General features: G+C 43.4%; 1 protein-coding gene across 1 annotated transcript in view; it reads left to right on the top strand.

Annotated features, from left to right (window-relative positions):
- The first annotated feature begins 786 nt into the window (after nt 1-786).
- LOC104004057 (leucine-rich repeats and immunoglobulin-like domains protein 2) overlaps nt 787-18184 on the top strand; it is a 44751-nt gene continuing 27353 nt past the window's right edge. Inside the window, 1 exon segment of the mRNA XM_063808499.1 lies at nt 787-1260. Within this exon segment, the coding sequence (XP_063664569.1) occupies nt 1022-1260 (239 nt within the window). The 5' untranslated portion in view covers nt 787-1021.

Raw genomic sequence — 18184 nt, 5'->3', positions numbered from 1 at the left:
GCTGAATGAGCATAAGATGGCCAGACTTCACTGTTCCTAGTAAGTTTTCCATAGCCTCTGCTTTAGGAGAAATAAATTTCCTCACCTCCAGTCTTTGCTTTGTTGACTGCTCAACACCCTCTTGTCTCGCTTGCTTTTCTGAGAGTGACCTTGACAGCATCCCTCCAAAGAGAAGGGTATTTCCCTTATATAGACATGCAGGTGCAGTCCCACCAAAATTTATTGAACTCCAAGCTAGAACAAAAGGTGGAGGTGCACCGATGAAGAAACAGGGCCTCTGCCTTCAGGAGCTTACAAGGCCATTAACAGAGAGTGATATTGATCTTATGCAAATGGTAGTTGCCGCCTACTTGCAGAAGAGCAGGGGCTACAGCCAAGCAGCAGGGGGCAGAAGAGGCTCGAGCTCGGCTCTGGAGGCCGATCTGGCCAAAGCCAGGATAGAAGCTCCCGTGACCCATTCGTGTGTGCGACTTGGAAGGCAGCCCTTCTGCCACTCCCCTTTCTTAAAGCCTAGAGCAAATAAAAGATCCTTTTCTACTACAGTAGATATACCTGTAGTCAGGACTTTGAACTCACAGCTATTCGCCGCACCATTCCCTCTTAAGGAACTACTGCGCCCTCCAGCGGAAGAACAGCGGCGGAACTCCACAGCGGCAGCTAAAATCCCTGAACGCTTTAAAGTCCTTCTCCTCAAGAAACTCGGCTGCGTCTGGCCCCGCCCCCTCACTGAGTTCCGCCCCGGGCGCAACCTCATCTTATGGCACCGATTGGCTGGCCCCTGTGCGTGAGGACGTTGCGCCGTGGGGAGGGGCGGACGAGAAGTGTCCGTCAGGCCGTGTGTCCCAGGCCGTCGACCCCGCTGTCGCGCTGCGTCTGCTCCTTGCATGCCTTTAGATGGTACAGCCTGCAGCCGGGGCTTCGGGAGACAGTGCAGCCGCCGAGCATCTCTGCTGAGCTTCTCCGCCGATCCTCCTTTTCTAGCAGGCAGCTCTTCTAGGCCACGTCCAGGTCCAGGGGGAAAATGGCGCCGGCGCCCCTAGGCGTCCCGGAATAGCAGTTGCTGGGTTGTCGATCTAGATTGCTTTCTCGGTTACTCTTCATTGCCCAGACCGCTCTCCTCCTGTTGCCCGCCGCCGGAGCAGGTCTCTGCCCCGCGCCCTGCTCCTGCCGTATTCCTCTCCTGGACTGCAGTCGCAGGAAATTGCCCGCACCGAGCTGGAGGGCGCTGTCGGGCTTGCTGCCCCCCGACACCGCTATCCTGTGAGTAGAGCGGCCAGGCAGAGTGACCAAAAGGAGGGGGAGCCTTCCCTCTACAGGGGGCAGGCAGGAGGGAGACAGGCCTGGTCGGAGGGTGTGGTCGAGAGCCTAAGCTCTGAAGGAAACTGCCGTCAGGATTTTATGAACTTTGTTTTAGGTGGTGGGAGCCTGAAAAAGCCGGTGTTAAGGTTTCTGGAGAATTGTATGAAGACGAGGGTTAAGATTCTTGGGGCCAAGGAGTCTGTGATTTCCTCAACTGGGGAGGAAATGGGGCCGGCATATTTAATGGTAAGGACTCACGGGTCCTGGGCACCAGCATTGACTTTGGATGGTTGGTGGGGCGGGGGGTGGGTTGAGCACGGAACAGTGCTTTCTGCTTATTTTGAGCTGCATTATTTGGTGTGTACCTCAGACTTAGTGGTCCTCAGGCACGTGATTTTATAATCACAATCGCCAAAGACCTATGAACTGTCTTTAGTCCTTAGTTCGCATGTTGGCTGATTTTGTGTTGCAGTTTTGATACTTAACAGGGTTGAAAAGTTCATTATGATGAATCAGGAGATCCTGTAATTCAGAATATCTTTGTAAGTAGCATTCTTGATCTAATTTAAACTTCACTGTAAAGAGGAGGAGTATTTTTTGCAGAACCATTTGATGCTTTGTTTTCAGCGCATCTTCTTGTGGCAAAGAACCCAAAAATCAGTTCTGCTTATTTATGTATGTAAAGCAGGTACAACGGTTGAATGAATTCTGGAGTTTCCACTGTTGAGTTTTCACTTTGACAGGTCTTTATTAGACAGTGGAACTTGGAGGGCTCCTTAGTCTGAGTCAGCCTGGTGGTATTAGGAACAACAGCAGGTATTAAATGCTGCAATTATGGGGCTTCTTAACCACTAACATACAGTTATTTCTCGTCACTAACTGAGCAGCACGTTTATTAACTGACAGATTTCTGATGGAGTCGTTAAGAAAGAGTCATCACTGGGCCAGGCGCAGTGGCTCACGCCTGTAATCCCAGCACTTTGGGAGGCCGAGGCGGGCCGATCACGAGGTCAAGAGATCGAGACCATCCTGGCCAACATGGTGAAACCCTGTCTCTACTAAAAATACAAAAAAATTAGCTGGGTGTGGTGGTGCGCGCCTGTAGTCCCAGCTACTCGGGAGGCTGAGGCAGGAGAATCGCTTGAACCCGGGAGGTGGAGGTTGCAGTGAGCTGAGATCACGCCACTGCACTCCAGCCTGAAAACAGAGCGAGACTCCGTCTGGGGGGAGCGGGGGTCGGGGAGGAAGAGGGGCCGGGTGCGGTGGCTCACGCTTGTAATCCCAGCACTCTGGGAGGCTGAGGCGGGCGGATCACCTAAGGTTGGGAGTTCGAGACCAACCTGACCAACATGGAGAAACCCCATCTCTACTAAAAATGCAAAGTTAGCTGGGTGTGGTGGCGCGTGCTTGTAATACTAGCTACACCCTGAGGCAGGAGAATCACTTGAACCCGGGAGGGCGAGGTTGGGGTGATCCGAGATCGTGCCATTGCACTCCAGCCTGGGCAACAAGAGTGAAACTCTGTCTCAAAAAAAAAAAAAGGAGTCATCACTAAAAAAATAGGTTGAAGTGCAATTAAAATATGAGAGGCTGCTTGGATTTTTATTGGAAATAGAATACAAATAAGAGGTGTTGCGGAGGTTAAGAAGTATTTATATATTTGCAAATAGGTTAGCACAGATAGGAAAGAAAGCTACCTCGTAGTCATTGAAAAAATTAACATAAATAATCAAATCTTTTAGTAAACATAGAACTGCAGTGTAGTAAGATGCTTTCTCTTTCATGGTAGTGACACCTGTAGTCACTTCTGGTTTTATTGACCCAAATTTAAAAACAACTATCAGTGTGCAGTGTAGTGTCAGTTAAACCTAGCACAGCCTCTTTGTTATGCAGCAAGTGCCTTTTTCTAAGACATTCTTGGAAGAGCTATCTGATTATAACAATAAGTCTGGCACAGATTTGACAAAACAGCTTCATTTAGCTGTAATTGAAATGAATGTGGCCTATACTTTTTTTTTTTTTTTTTTTTTGAGATGGAGTCGCGCTCTTGTTGCCCAGGCTGGAGTGCAATGGTGTGACCTCGGCTCACTGCAACCTCTGCTTCCCAGGTTCAAGCGATTCTCCTGCTTCAGCCTCCCAAGTAGCTGGGATTACAGGCGTGCGCTACCATGCCTGGCTAATTTTTCATATTTTTAGTAGAGGTGGGGTTTCACCATGTTGGCCAGTCTGGTCTTAAACTCCTGATGTCAGGTGATCCACCCACCTCAGCCTCCCAAAGTGCTGGGGTTACAAGCATGAGCCACCAAGCCCGGCCTGGCCTACTTTTTTTTAAATTTTTTTATTTAAGAGAGAGTCTTGCTCTGTCACCCAGGCTGGAGTGCAGTGGCACGATCTCAGCTCAGTGCAGCCTCTGCCTCCTGGGTTCCAGTGATTCTCCTGCCTCAGACTCCCAGGTAGCTGGGTTTACAGACTTGAGCCAGTATGCCCACCTAATTTTTGTATTTTCAGTAGAGACGGGGTTTCACCATGTTGGCCAGGCTGGTCTTGAACTCCTGACCTCAGGTGATCTGCCCACCTTGGCCTCCCAAAGTGCTAGGATTACAGGCACGAGCCACTGCGCTTGGCCACAGCCGGGCCTACATTTAAGATTCTCCGTTGGTTGGTAAACATTTAGAAGTAATTTTATGTAAGATATATTTTTGTGTTAAGGTTTGATTTTTGTTTAATCAAGACCAATTGCCTAGAGCCAAGTGACATTCAGAATTTTTAATGTCCTATAATGAAATGACATTTTCAGTTGAAGTGAAATGACTTAGAGAACAATTCAGTTGTAGAAATGTAATTGGATGGAAGTCTTACATTGGTAGAACTCTTAGAATATTAAAAGATAGTACCGTACTATTTTAAATTGAGAAATGAAACATTCTTCAGCAGTTGCCTTTAGCTATAAAACCACCCAGTACATTTGGGTTTCTTTATGTAATTTTGAATGTTGAAATACATGTAATGCTTTAAATATATTAGGGATTCAAATATATGCTCAAACTTGTGACCATCAAAATGATTATGGACAAAATTCATTAATACTGATTTTTGGAAACATACTCAGATACTGTCTTTATGCTTCTCTGTGTGAGAAACTCTCTAGAATAGTATTTGATCATTCAGAGCTTGACTGGGTTCTCTGTGGGTATAGAGCTCTGTTTCACGTTGTTCTGATTACACACACATACACAGCATTGAAAGGCTAGGTTTATGACTCAACTTCTTATTTTGCAAAGTAACTTTGTTAGAACCCCTTTCCCCCAGTGATGTGTTGTCTTGGTCATTTCACGATAGTACCAAAACATTAAGAAGTATGTATTTTTAGGGTTAAGGACGCTTCTATAGATTATATAGATTTAGCTTTATGAAATAAAAGTAACCTTTTCCTTACTGTTTTATTTCACTGTAGACTGTTAAATTTTTTTTCTTTTTTTTTTTGAGATGGAGTTTCTCACCTTCGCCCAGGCTGGAGTGAAGCAGCCTGATCTCGGCTCACTGCAACCTCTGTCGCCTGGGTTCAAGTGATTCTCCTGCCTCAGCTTCCTAAGTAGGGATTATAGGCGCCCTCCACCATGCCCAGCTAATTTTTGTATTTTTAGTAGAGAAGGGGTTTTGCCATGTTGGCCAGGCTGGTCTCGAACTCCTGACCTCAGGTGATCCGCCCACCTTGGCCTCCCAAAGTGCTAGGATTACAGGCATTAGCCACTGTGCCTGGCCAGCTGCTAAAAATTTTGTCTTGGATCAGTATTGGGAACCAGTGCTGTACTTGATTAATTTATTGAATTATATATATACTTAGTTACCTATAGTTTTTTAGTTCTTTCTATTTTCATTATAATTGTTTAAAATTTGTTTGCATTTGTTTCTTTATAATAGTTGTGAACAGATTCGTTTTTTAGCATAGAGGACATAAGCTTATGTTGAATAGCTCTAGGGAAGTCTTTCCATGTGTGACTTGAGCTTCAACCTCTGTAGCTATTTTAGTAACCCTGGCAAAATGTTTTCACTATTTATTTATTTATTTATTCTACTTTAAGTTCTAGGGTACATGTGCACAACTTGCAGGTTTGTTACATATGTATACATGTGCCATGTTGGTGTGCTGCACCCATTAACTCGTCATTTACATTAGGTATATCTCCTAATGCTATCCCTCCCCCCTCCCTCCACCCCATGACAGGCTCCGATGTGTGATGTTCCCCTTCCTGTGTCCATGTGTTCTTATTGTTCATTTCCCACCTATGAGTGAGAACATGTGGTGTTTGGTTTTTTGTCCTTGCAATAGTTTGCTGAGAATGATGGTTTCCAGCTTCATCCATGTCCCTTCAAAGGATATGAACTCATCCTTTTTTATGGCTGCATAGTATTCCATGGTGTATATGTGCCACATTTTCTTAATCCAGTCTATCACTGATGGACATTTGGGTTGGTTCAAAGTCTTTGCTATTGTGAATAGTGCCACAGTAAACATACGTGTGCATGTGTCTTTATGTTTTTACTATTAACATGTGGATTTAGTCTTTTTTTTTTTTTCAGATGGAGTCTTGCTGTGTTGCCCAGGCTGGAGTGTAGTGGTGGGATCTTGGTTCGCTGCAACCCCCGCCTCCTGGGTTTGAGCGATTCTCCTGCCTTAGTCTCCCAAGTAGCTGGGATTACCGGTGCCCACCACCACGCCAGGCTAATTTTTGTATTTTTAGTAGAGACGGGGTTTCACCATGTTGGCCAGGCTGGTCTTGAACTCCTGACCTCAGGTGATCCATCCACCTCGGCCTCCCATGGATTTAGTCTTGATCCCTTAAAAGAGTATGAGCTCACTAGCAATGACTTGTGTGATGTCAAGCAAAAACTTCATAGCTTTGCCTGTATTTCATATTTCCTTCCTAAAGGGGCAGATCATTTGCAGTTCCTTTCTACTTTTTTTTTTTTTTTTTTTTTTGAGATGGAATAGTTTCATTCTTGTTGCCTAGGCTGGAGTGCAATGGTCCAGTCTCAGCTCACTGCAACCTCCGCCTCCCAGGTTCAAACGCTTCTCCTGCCTCAGCCTCCCGAGTAGCTGGGATTACAGGCATGCACCACCACGCCCAGCTAATTTTGTATTTTTAGTAGAGATGGGGTTTCTTCATGTTGGTCAGGCTGGTCTCGAACTCCCAACCTCAGGTGATCTGCCCACTTCGGCCTCCCAAAGTGTTGGGATTACAGTTGTGAGCCACCACAACCGGCCAGAGGAGGCAAAATTTTTTGAGATAACTTTGTAACTTGCGGTTGGATAATCTAGCTGAAATGTAAAAGTAATCTACTTTAATAGCTTTAAACCACAAGTTGGTAAATTGAAAATGAGCCCTGTGACCTGGTGCAGTGGCTCACGCCTGTAATCCCAGCACTTTCGGAAGCTGAGGCCGGCTGATCACTGGAGCCTAGGAGTTCAAGATTAGGCTGGGCAACGTGGCACAACCCACTGTCTGTCAAAAAAAGTGCAACAGTTAGCCAGGTATGCTGGTACACACCTCTAGTCCCAGTTACTTGGGGGGCTGAGGTAGGAGGATTGCTTGAGCCTGGGAGGCAGAGGTTGTAATGAGCCGAAATCGTGCCGCTGTATTCCAGCCTGGGAGATAGAGCAAGATCCTATTTAAAAAAAAAAAAAAAAGAGAAAGAAAATGAGCCCCTTTAAAAAAGGTACAGATGGCCGGGCACAGTGCTCACACCTGTAATCCCAGCACTTTGGGAGGCAGAGGCAGGTACATCACGAGGTCAGGAGTTCGAGATCAGCCTGGCTAAGATGGTGAAACCCCATGTCTACTAAAAATACAAAAATTAGCCAGCCGTGGTGGCGGGTGCCTGTAATCCCAGTTACTCTGGAGGCTGAGGCAGGAGAATTGCTTGAGCCCGGGAGGCAGAGGTTGTAGTGAGCTGAGACCACTGCACTCTAGCAACAGAGCAAGACTCCATCTCAAAAAAAAAAAAAAAAAAAAAAAAAGAAAAGAAAAAAGAAAGGTTATACCTTTGGAGGGAAATCAGGAGAAATCTTTTTTTTTTTTTTTTTTTTGAGGCGGAGTCTTGCTCTGTTGCCCAGGCTAGAGTGGAGTGGCACAATCTCGGCTCACTGCCACCTGAGTTCAAGCGATTCTGCTTCAGCCTCCCAAGTAGCTGGGATTACAGGCGCCCACCACCATGCCTAGCTAATTTTTGTATTTTTAGTCAAGACGGGGCTTCACCATGTTGGCCAGACTGATCTCGAACTCCTTACCTCGTGATCCGCCTGCCTCAGTCTCCCAAAGTGCTGGGATTACAGGTGTGAACCACTGCACCTGGCCCGAATTTTTTTTTTTTTTTTTTTTTTTGAGACGGAATCTTGCTCTGTCGCCAGGCTGGAGTGCAGTGGCACAATCTCGGCTCACTGCAACCTCCGCCTCCCAGGTTCAAGCGATTCTCCTGCCTCAGCCTCCCAAGTAGCTGGGACTACAGGCACGTACCACCTCACCCAGCTAATTTTTGTATTTTTAGTAGAGACGGGGTTTCACCATGTTGGCCAGGCTGGTCTCCAACTCCTGACCTCATGATTGGCCCACTTTGGCCTTCCAAAGTGCTGGGATTACAGGCGTGAGCCACTGCCCCCAGCCTATCAGGAGAAATTTTAAAACAAGTTAAAGCAACCCATTCTCATTTGCTTCTGGTCTTTTTTATTTATTTATTTTTTTGGAGACAGAGTCTCGCTCTGTTGCCCAGGCTGGAGTGCAGTGGCGCAATCTCGGCTCACTGCAAGCTCCGCCTTCCAGGTTCACGCCATTCTCCTGCCTCAGCCTCTGGAGTAGCTGGGACTACAGGCACCTACCACCACGCCCGGCTAATTTTTTGTATTTTCAGTAGGACGCGGTTTCACCGTGTTAGCCAGGATGGTCTTGGTCTCCTGACCTCATGATCCACCCGTCTCGGCCTCCCAAAGTGCTGGGATTACAGGCGTGAGCCACTGTGCCCGGCCTGCTTCTGGTCTTTTAACTACCTTACTATGTGGTTTCTTTTCAAGGTACCTCATTATCCATAGTAAATGTTGTGAATGAATCAGGGCATTATCTCAGCTAATTATTTCAAAATCATCTTTTTAAACAAAGAAAAATTCTAAATATGGGAACACTGAAAGTTTTGTTTTTTTTTTTTTTTGAGACGGAATTTTGCTCTTGTTGCCCAGGCTGGAGTGCAATGGCGCAATGTTGGCTCACTGCAACCTCTGCTTCCTGGGTTCAAGGGGTTCTCCTGCCTCAGCCTCCTGAGTAGCTGGGATTACAGGCATGCACCACACGCCTGGCTAATTTTTGTATTTTTACTAGAGACGAGGTTTCACCATGTTGGCCAGGCTGGCCTCAAACTCCTGACCTCGTGATCTGCCTACCTTGGCCTCCCAAAGTGCTGGGATTCCACGCATGAGCCACTGCGCCTGGCCCAAAAAGTTATTACTAACTCTGGTTCCCATCTGACTCTGCATCTGGGATGTTTCGTCTAATTGCCTCAAAATTCGGAAAAACGTATCCACAAGTAATCTTTCATTTTTTCCTTATCTTTGTTTTTATAGAGCCTTGCAGCCTCCATTAGATAGTTACTAAATATTAATGAATAAGTAGTTGCATGCAGTGTCATGATGGCTGACAGCTGTAGATGGAGGTGTTTTTAGTGGTCTGAAACTGTATACTGGTCACCCATTTCTATTTTTTTTTTTAATTTTTTGAGACAGAGTCCTGCTCTGTCGCCCAAGTAGCTGGGACTACAGGCACGTGCCACCATACCCAGCTAATTTTTGTATTTTTAGTAGAGACGGGGTTTCACCATATTGGCCAGGATAGTCTCGATCTCTTGACCTCGTGATTGGCTGGAATGCAGTGGGGTGATTTCAGCTCAGTGCAGCCTCTGTCTCCTGGGTTCAAGCAATTCTCCTGCCTCAGCCTCCCGAGTAGCTGGGATTACAGGCACCCGCCACGATGCCTGACTGATTTTTGTATTTTTAGTAGAGATGGGGTTTTACCATGTTGGCCCGGCTGGTCTCAAACTCCTGACCTCAGGTGATCCGCCCACCTCAGCCTCCCTAAGTGCTGGATTACAGGCGTGAGCCACTGTGCTCGGCCTCCAGCCACCCATTTCTAAAGTTGAGATACTTCAAAAGTATTATGGATGTCTCTCACATAATCTCATGTAATAGAAAGATTATCTTTTTTAGACAGTAGCAGAAACAGCAGTTTTAGTTTGCAAAAGAAACACCTTAACTGGATATTAGTGGCCAAGTAAAAAAATTAAGTAAATAAAAGACGTAGTAAATCCCTAAACCAAATTGGGGATGAGGCGTGGGAAAAGCTGCTATGTTTCCAGAATCCAATATACTTTGCCCCTGGCTTGCATGATACTGTTACAATGAACTGTTTCACTTGCAACAGTCATTTCAAAGCATATACGATGCTTTCACTGTATTAAGGATTTTAACATATTTTGTCTTCTTTATCCTGGTATATCTGGGGAAGTGGTAAACAGCAAATGTGAGCCTTTAAAATCTAGTGATATCTTCAAGACATTTTTGTTAGTTTATAAGATATCTGAACAAGAAAATCTGCAACAAGAGAGCCTAAAGAAATCTGATCTAATACAGATCTGATACAGATCACCTGGGCTTGGTTGTTACACAATTATACCCTGGTGTATTAGTCTCTTGCACTGCTATATACAATTAAATCAGACTGGGTAATTTATAAAGAAAAGAAGTTTAACTGGCTCACAGTTCTGTAGGCTGTACAGGAAGTGTGGCACTGGCATCAGCTTGGCTTCTGGTGAGGCCTCAGGGAGCTTTTACTCGTGGCCAAAGGCAAAGCGGGAGCAGGCAATTCACATGGCAAAAGCAGGAGTGAGAGAGAGAGTTGTGTAGGGGAGGTGTCACGCTATTATTTATTTATTTAGAGACAGGGTCTCTTATTTATTTATTTATTTGAGACAAAGTCTCTCTCTGTTGCCCAGGCTGGAGTGCAGTGGTGAGATCTCAGCTCACTGCAACCTCCACCTCCCAGTTTCAAGCAATTCTCCTGCCTCAGCCTCCTGAGTAGCTGGGATTACAGGTGCTTGCCACCATGCCTGACTAATGATTTTATATTTTTAGTAGAGATGGGGTTTTGCCATGTTGGCCAGACTGGTCTCAAACTCCTGACCTCAGGTGATCCACCCACCTTGGCTTCCCAAAGTGATGGGATTACAGGCATGAGCCACCACGCCCAGGCTGGAGTTCAGTGTTGCAATCATGGCTCAGTGCAGCCTCAACCTCCCTGGGCTTTGAGGATCCTCCCACCTCAGCCTTCCAAGTAGCTGGGACTACAGATGTGTGCCACCATGCCTGGCTAATTTTGTGTAGATTTTATAGAGACAGGGTCTCACCATGTTGCCCGGGCTGGTCTTGAACTCTGAATCTCAAGCAGTCTGCCTGCTTCAGCCTTCTAATTACTGGCATTATAGATATGAGGCACCATGCTTGGCTACTGCACACTTTTTTTTTTTTTTTTTTTTTTGATATGGAGTCTCCCAGGTCTGGAACTCCTGAACTCTAGTAATCTGCCCACCTCAGCCTCCCAAAGAGCTGGGATTACAGGCATGAGCCACCACACCTGGCTGCTCACTTTTTTTTTTTTTTTTTTGAGACGGAGTCTTGTTCTGTTGCCCAGGCTTGAGTGCAGTGGTGCCATCTTGGCTCACTGCAACCTCTGCCTCCTGGGTTTAAGCGATTCTCCTGCCTCAGCCTCCCGAGTAGCTGGGATTACAGGCACGTGCCACCACACCCGGCTAATTTTTGTATTTTTAGTAGGGACGGGGTTTCTCCATGTTGGCCAGGCTGGTCTCGAACTCCAGACCTCAGGTGATCCACCTGCCCTGGCTATCCAAAGTGCTGGGATTACAGATGTGAGCCACTGTGCCCGGCCAGCTGCACACTTTTAAGCCACCAGATCTCATGTGAACTCAGAACATCCTCTGCCCATCAGGCTTTGGGTTATTAGATGGATTTCTGGACTGGTAACGTTCTCAGCCCCACCTGTACCTTAGACTGTTGCTTGGAGAGCTTTTACAAAATACCATTGTTGAGAACACTTGGACACAGGATGGGGAACATCAAATGCCAGGGCCTGTTGTGGGGTGGGGGGAGGGGGGAGGGATAGCATTAGGAGATATACCTAATGTAAATGACGAGTTAATGGATGCAGCACACCAGTGTGGCACATGTATACATATGTAACAAACCTTCACATTGTGCACATGTACCCTAGAACTTAAAGTATAATAATAATAATAATAATAATAATAATATTGGCCTTATCCCGGTGATTCTCTGATTTGTTTGGTCTGGGGTGGGACTTAACTATCAATATTAATCTTCCCTAGTGAGGCTAATGTGCAGCCGTGATGGAGAACCACTGAACCATAAGCAATTTTTGCTTATTGAATGTTAGTTGAGGAAATCTGTGCTTTACTTAATTCTTTTTTTTTTTTTTTTTTTCCTGAGACAGAGTCTCGTTCTGTCACCCAGGCTAGAGTGCAGTGGCGCAATCTCGGCTCACTGCAACCTCTGCCTCCCAGGTTCACGCCATTCTCCTGCCTCAGCCTCTCGAGTAGCTGGGACTACAGGCACCCGCCACCATGCCCGGCTGATTTTTTATATTTTTAGTAGAGACGGGGTTTCACCGTGTTAGCCAAGATGGTCTCGATCTCCTGACCTTGTGATCCGCCCGCCTCGGCCTCCCAAAGTACTGGGATTACAGGCATGAGCCACCGCGCCCGGCATACTTAATTCTTTAAAATTATTTTCTGCTTTGAAGGACCCGTTTATTTTTGTAGAGATTAATGTCCTAATTATGTTTCATTATATTAAAAATGTTTTGCATTTTCCAATGTAAAACAAATAAAATCAGCACATGAGTAATCAAAGGATTACTTGTATATTAAGATAATCACTTTGTTTCCTAATGCTAGAAAATACATTTCCTTCATCTTAGATGGATGACATTTTATATGCTTTATTCTTTAAAGGTCTTTCAATCCTGATGGAAAACTGGCATTTAACCAGTTGAGAAAAGATCACATCATATTAAGTAAAGGCTTAGCAAAATGTTTTTTAGAAATACTCTGAAAGCATTCTTATATTTCCTATGCTAGAGAAAATGACTCAACACATTTATTCTGTATTATTTCAGTCATGAAAAATGTTACAATATTCAGTTGGTGCAAATAAAAAATAAAAGCAATTTAAGTAATTACACTCTATCCAAATTATTGATTTCATGTTTGGCAGAAAAACCTGGAGAATGGAATAGTTAATTGAACTTTACTTTGTTGTAAACCAGTTTTTTAAGGTATTTGTATTCTCTATCTCTTCTCCTTTTGCCTTCCTCAGCCTTTCCCAAAAAAGACTGTAATTACATTATTTGTAACAAATAACTGGCAGAATAATTGCCAGAATAACTAGTGGGTGATTAGCAGTTTTAAAGTTAAACCATTAACAGAGGAACAGTAGTGAAGTGTGGTGTAAATCAACTTGTAACTAAATTCATGTTTTTTTGTTTGTTTGTTTTTTTGAGACAGAGTTTCATTCTTGTTGCCCAGGCTGGAGTGCAATGGTGGGATCTCTGCTCACCGCAACTTCCGCCTCCCGGGTTCAAGTGATTCTCCTGCTTCGGCCTCCCAAGTACCTGGGATTAACAGGCATGCGCCACCATGCCTGGCTAATTTTGTATTTTTAGTAGAGACGGGGTTTCCCCATGTTGGTCAGGCTGGTCCCGCACTGCACTTCTGACCTCAGGTGATCCGCCCGCCTTGGCTTCCCAAAGTGCTGGGATTACAGGCGTGAACCACTGTGCCCGGTCTATCCTGAAGATCTTTACCTAATGTTTATCCAATATAGCTAGCCATTTCTAGTTCAACCACAAAGCAAAAATGCTTCCAGGAAGCATTTATTCACGGAAAAGACTCAGATCTCATTTACTCCTAATTCAGATAGTTCTAACAGGAGGTGGGGTCTCCTAGCCTATGGCAATTGATTAGAAACAAATTTTGTAAAAAGTTAAGTAGCCTGTTACAGAAAGGAAGACTGAAAGTTCCAAGAAGTGAGAGCTTTTAGTGTAAAGCTGTTAGTTGTAGAGGAAAAGCCAACTTACAAGAGCAGACAATTTTCAGAGTTGTTTTAGAATTCTTGTGTTCAGTTTACTCCAAGAATATTCAAGATCATAAGCACGTTAAATCACAATATGGTAATTGATTATAATGGTAACCCTGAGGTTTTTTTTTTTTTTTTTTTTTTTTTTTTGAGATAGTTTCACTCTTGTTGCTCAGGCTGGTGTGCAGTGGCACCATCTTGGCTCATGGCAACTTCCGCCTCCTGTTCAAGCGATTCTCCTATCTCAGCCTCTGAGTAGCTGGGATTACAGCCACACGCCACCACGCCTGGCTAATTTTTTGTATTTTTAGTAGAAATGGGGTTTCACCATGTTGGCCAGGCTGGTCTTGAACTCCTGACCTCAGGTGATCCACGCGCCTCGGTCTCCCAAAGTGCTGTGATTACAGGCGTGAGACACTGTGCCCGGCCGAGTATTATCTTTAAAACTAAATTATGCTAGGTACACTCTTAACAAGGCAAGGATTTCCATTCACAAAAGGAAGCGTAAATTATGCAGGCTAAATGAAGCACTGTCATACCCAAAATATTAGATACAATATTTTCTTATGCTTTAACTTTTACAAAGGGCCTCTTTGTCAGAAGTTGCTGAAGTTCCTGGTTCAGCCTATTATTGCTGCATATTCTTGAAAACAAAATTGTTGATGATTCTGATGTATGTGTGACTGTGCAGAAGAAAACCCCTCCATTTCTGTTGCTGTAGGACTTTGTTGCAATTAGCTTGCTGAACTTGATTTTCTCTTCGAACTGTTGTGATTGCTTTGTACATCCTATAAATAATTTACCCCTGATGGTACTTAACGACTACATTAATGGCACCTCTGGCTCCACATGATATCAAGGACATTAATAATTCATCATTTATTACAGCTACGTCCTTGTAGATTAGCATGAGTGGGAACTGAGTTTACAACATTGAGATCAGGCCCTCTGAGAGACCTTTACTCCTCTGTCATCATATCTATAAATATTCAGATATTAGTGGTGTTAGAAAATAAAGGGAGGACTGTTACAGAGCTAGACTTTAGGTTAAGTTTATTAAGCATTAGGTTTACAGCCTGGGCAACATAGGGAGACCCCATTTCTACAAAACAGAATAAATTAGCTGGGCTTGGTGGCATTTGCCTGTGGTCCCAGCTGTAAGGAGACTGAGCTAGGAGCATTGCTTGAGCCTGGGAGGTGAAGGCTGCAGTGAGGTGTGATGTCACCACTGCATTTCAGCCTAGGCAACAGAGCTTTAGATTACTTCAAGTTCTTAAGTACATTTTAGGGATATTTGAAAGAGAGTTCTCCATTTCAGGACTCCTGCTTTTTTAAAAAAAAATTATGCAAACCACCTGGAATTAATGGACATTGGGAAGGACAGTGAGAGACTTCAATTTTTAAAATCATCCAAATCCATATTCCAAGAGTTTAAAATCTGATATTTGAAGTCTTCATTTATTTGTTTATTTTTAATTTTTTAATTTTTTGGGGGATAGAGTCTAGCTCAGTCATCCAGGCTGGAGTGCAGTGGCACGATCGCAGCTCACTGCAACCTCCACCTCCTGGGTTCAAGCGATTCTCCTGCCTCAGCCTCCCGAGTAGCTGGGATTACAGGTGCCTGCCACCATGCCTGGCTAATTTTTGTATTTTTAGTAGAGACGGGGTTTCACCATGCTGGCCAGGCTTGTCTCGAACTCCTGACCTCAGGCGATCCACCCACCTCGGCCTCCCAAAGTGCTGGGATTACAGGTGTGAGCCACTGCGCCTGGCCCCGAAGTCTTCATATTTTAGTCTTCTGTCTTTTGGGAGGTACTTTTAAAAAAAGAAATAGGAAAGGCATGCTTACGGGGAACACGAGTATGCCTGTGCACTCCTGTGTGCACGTGTTATTTGATCAAATTCCAGAGTGAAATTAGGCGTAAAAGCTAATTTACCCATTTGCAGTAAAGGAGAATAATAGAGTTGATGTTGAATTTTCTTACAGTTTTGGAGTGACTGCACCTCTGAGAATTGTTAAGTGTTGCTTTCGGAAAAAGAAAAACGTTACTAAAGTTGACAGTGCTTACAACCCTAGCGCTTAGTCCACTGCCTGGCACATGGTCCAATAAGTGTTTATTGTATGCATGACTGATCAGATCAATCCATGTAATTCTAGTTAGACACTTGATAACTTAAAACAGTTGTACTGATGCTGATGTATATTAGTTGCTTTCTATGATAGTACTGCTTTGGGAGTATATTTCAGTTCACCTTTAGTGTTTTTCAATCTTAATAAATGTGGGTTTGTTTTAGAGGGTCCAGAGAGCCTCATTATATGGGGCTCTGACCTATGAGGCTGTTTGAAAGCATATATCCTTTCAACAACATTATCCGGTACAGAGGCTGCAAAGCATTTCAGGTATCCTTTGGGTTGCATTGAAAAGCCTATAGGTTCTTCAAAGATAGGAGAAAATTACTCTTTCCCAAAACAGAGGACACTGGACAGTTTTCACTAATACCAAATACTAAGTTATTTATAACGTATAAATTGAGTTTCCTTTTATTGCTTTAGATTTCTTTAATAATTATTTTCTTTAAAAATGATTATGTGGGTCAATGATTATTGACAATCATAGGAGAACTCTAGGGGATGAATACAGTCAAGAGTTACATTGCCAGGAAGATTTAGGGTTGGGAAAGGCATTATGAACACTGTTAGGATTAAAATGAAAGCCCTTAATCTGGAAGGGGAAAACTGCTAAGTTATAGTAGTCACCAGATACAAAATTAGATCATATTATGCTAGCCTGCTACACAGATGATATTAGCTCTTCATTTGCCAGACTAACCAGCTTGGAGTAGAATATAGAATATCTAACTTAAATTAGAACAGTTGAATTTCTCCTTGAGTCAAAACACCACAAAACAACAACAAAAAAATCTTTTCACTTATATTTTTATACAAGTGTATGTGTTTGTTGTTTAGTAGCAAGAGTGAATTGGATGAAGTATCTGAATATGAGATTTTTATGTGTAGTGAATTCATATTTTTATCTTTTATATTTTCTGACACCCTCCTCCATTCATGAGTGTCCTTGAGCTGATACCTTGTGCCAGACATCTTGGAATATTTTAGAACTGTTGTGGAAAAGTGATGGTTTAACACACAGCTTTAGTTATGATATGGTGTAAATTAAGCTCTTAAATGAAAGTGGCTAGCTTTTACAGATAGGCCGGCATGAATCTAGCTGAGAACAAATTGTTCTAATGTGATAGAGACATTATTCAAACCTGCATGCATCTGTCAACTGCCTATGGTGGCATAGTGAGATAAAGTGATCTGTAATGTTTCTGTAATGTGTCCCTGTTGCTAGCCATATTGTAACATACAGCACATCTTTTAGGCAGACAGCTTGTGTGGGCTGCATTCCACCTCAGCCTTGTAAAGATGCCAGAAGCATCAAGGTGAATTTTTAAAGCCTATTTAACTATTTAGACTTGACTAATTTCAGTGAAATCTCTACTGTATCTAATAAAGTACTTGCTAGAAGTGAGATGAAATTTCAAATTTATAACTTTTATTAGTTGTGTGACCTTAGATTGGCCAATCAGTGATCTTTCTATGCCTGTTTCCATATTAGGAAAGTATTTTAAAAGTATTTGCCTCATAAGATTGTTGTGTGGATTTAGCCAGTTAATATGTGTCAGGTGCATAGAAGAATGCCTGCCTGCCTTTATAAATGCTGGCCACCAATGCCGTCATTATTATTAACATAATTTGGGGTGAGATTAATTTCCTCTTCCTGAAGGTGGATTGCTTTTTTTTTTTTTTTTTGGAGACAGAGTCTTGCTTTGTCACCGAGGCTGGAGTGCAGTGGTGCAATCTTGGCTCACTACAACCTCACTACAACCTCCGCCTCAAGGGTTCAAGTGATTCTCCTGCCTCAGCCTCCCGAGTAGCTGGGATTACAGGTGCATGCCACCATGCCTGGCTAATTTTTTTTGTATTTTTAGTAGAGATGGATTTCACTATGTTGGCCAGGCTGGTCTTGAACTCCTGACCCCGGGTGATCCACCCGCCTTGGCCTCCCAAAGTGCTGGGATTACAGGCGTGAGCCACCATGCCTGGCCTTTTTTTTTTTTAAAGGAAGACCACATCCCTATCAAGGATGTGGTCAACTTCAATTTTAATTTAGAAGCTCACCATTTTGACTTGTAAAATATATCTTCAGATGTATTTACAGTTAAGGCATAATACATAGTCACTACAGGGAATAAAGAAACTCTTTAAATACTGCAATGGAATGATCTAAGATGTATTATTGAGTGAAAAAAGCAAGGGGCAAAATGTGTAAATTGTTGTGTCATTTCTGTAAAAATTTGCTGTACATGCATAAAATATCCAGAAGTCTGCACAATAAATGGCATATTTTCATTTGTTGTTACTGGGAAGGGGAATTGGGTGGCTGGAAACAAAAGTGGGAGACTTTTTACACTTTTTGATTATTGGACCATGTGAATATATTCCCAAACTCAGAAGCTACACACACATATATAAATACACACACGTAAAGTAAAATAGCTATTTTGAAATTCAGATACATTTTTATTCATCCTTTATAAACATTCTTGTCTATACTACTCAAATTGACATTTAAGAGGACTTTTTTTTTTTTAATTAAAAAAATTTTTTTG

Source organism: Pan troglodytes, chromosome 1, assembly GCF_028858775.2.
Source record: "Pan troglodytes isolate AG18354 chromosome 1, NHGRI_mPanTro3-v2.0_pri, whole genome shotgun sequence".
NCBI lineage: Eukaryota > Metazoa > Chordata > Mammalia > Primates > Hominidae > Pan > Pan troglodytes.
Note: the sequence above shows the minus strand (reverse complement) of the source record. Positions and strands in the feature narration are given on the sequence as shown.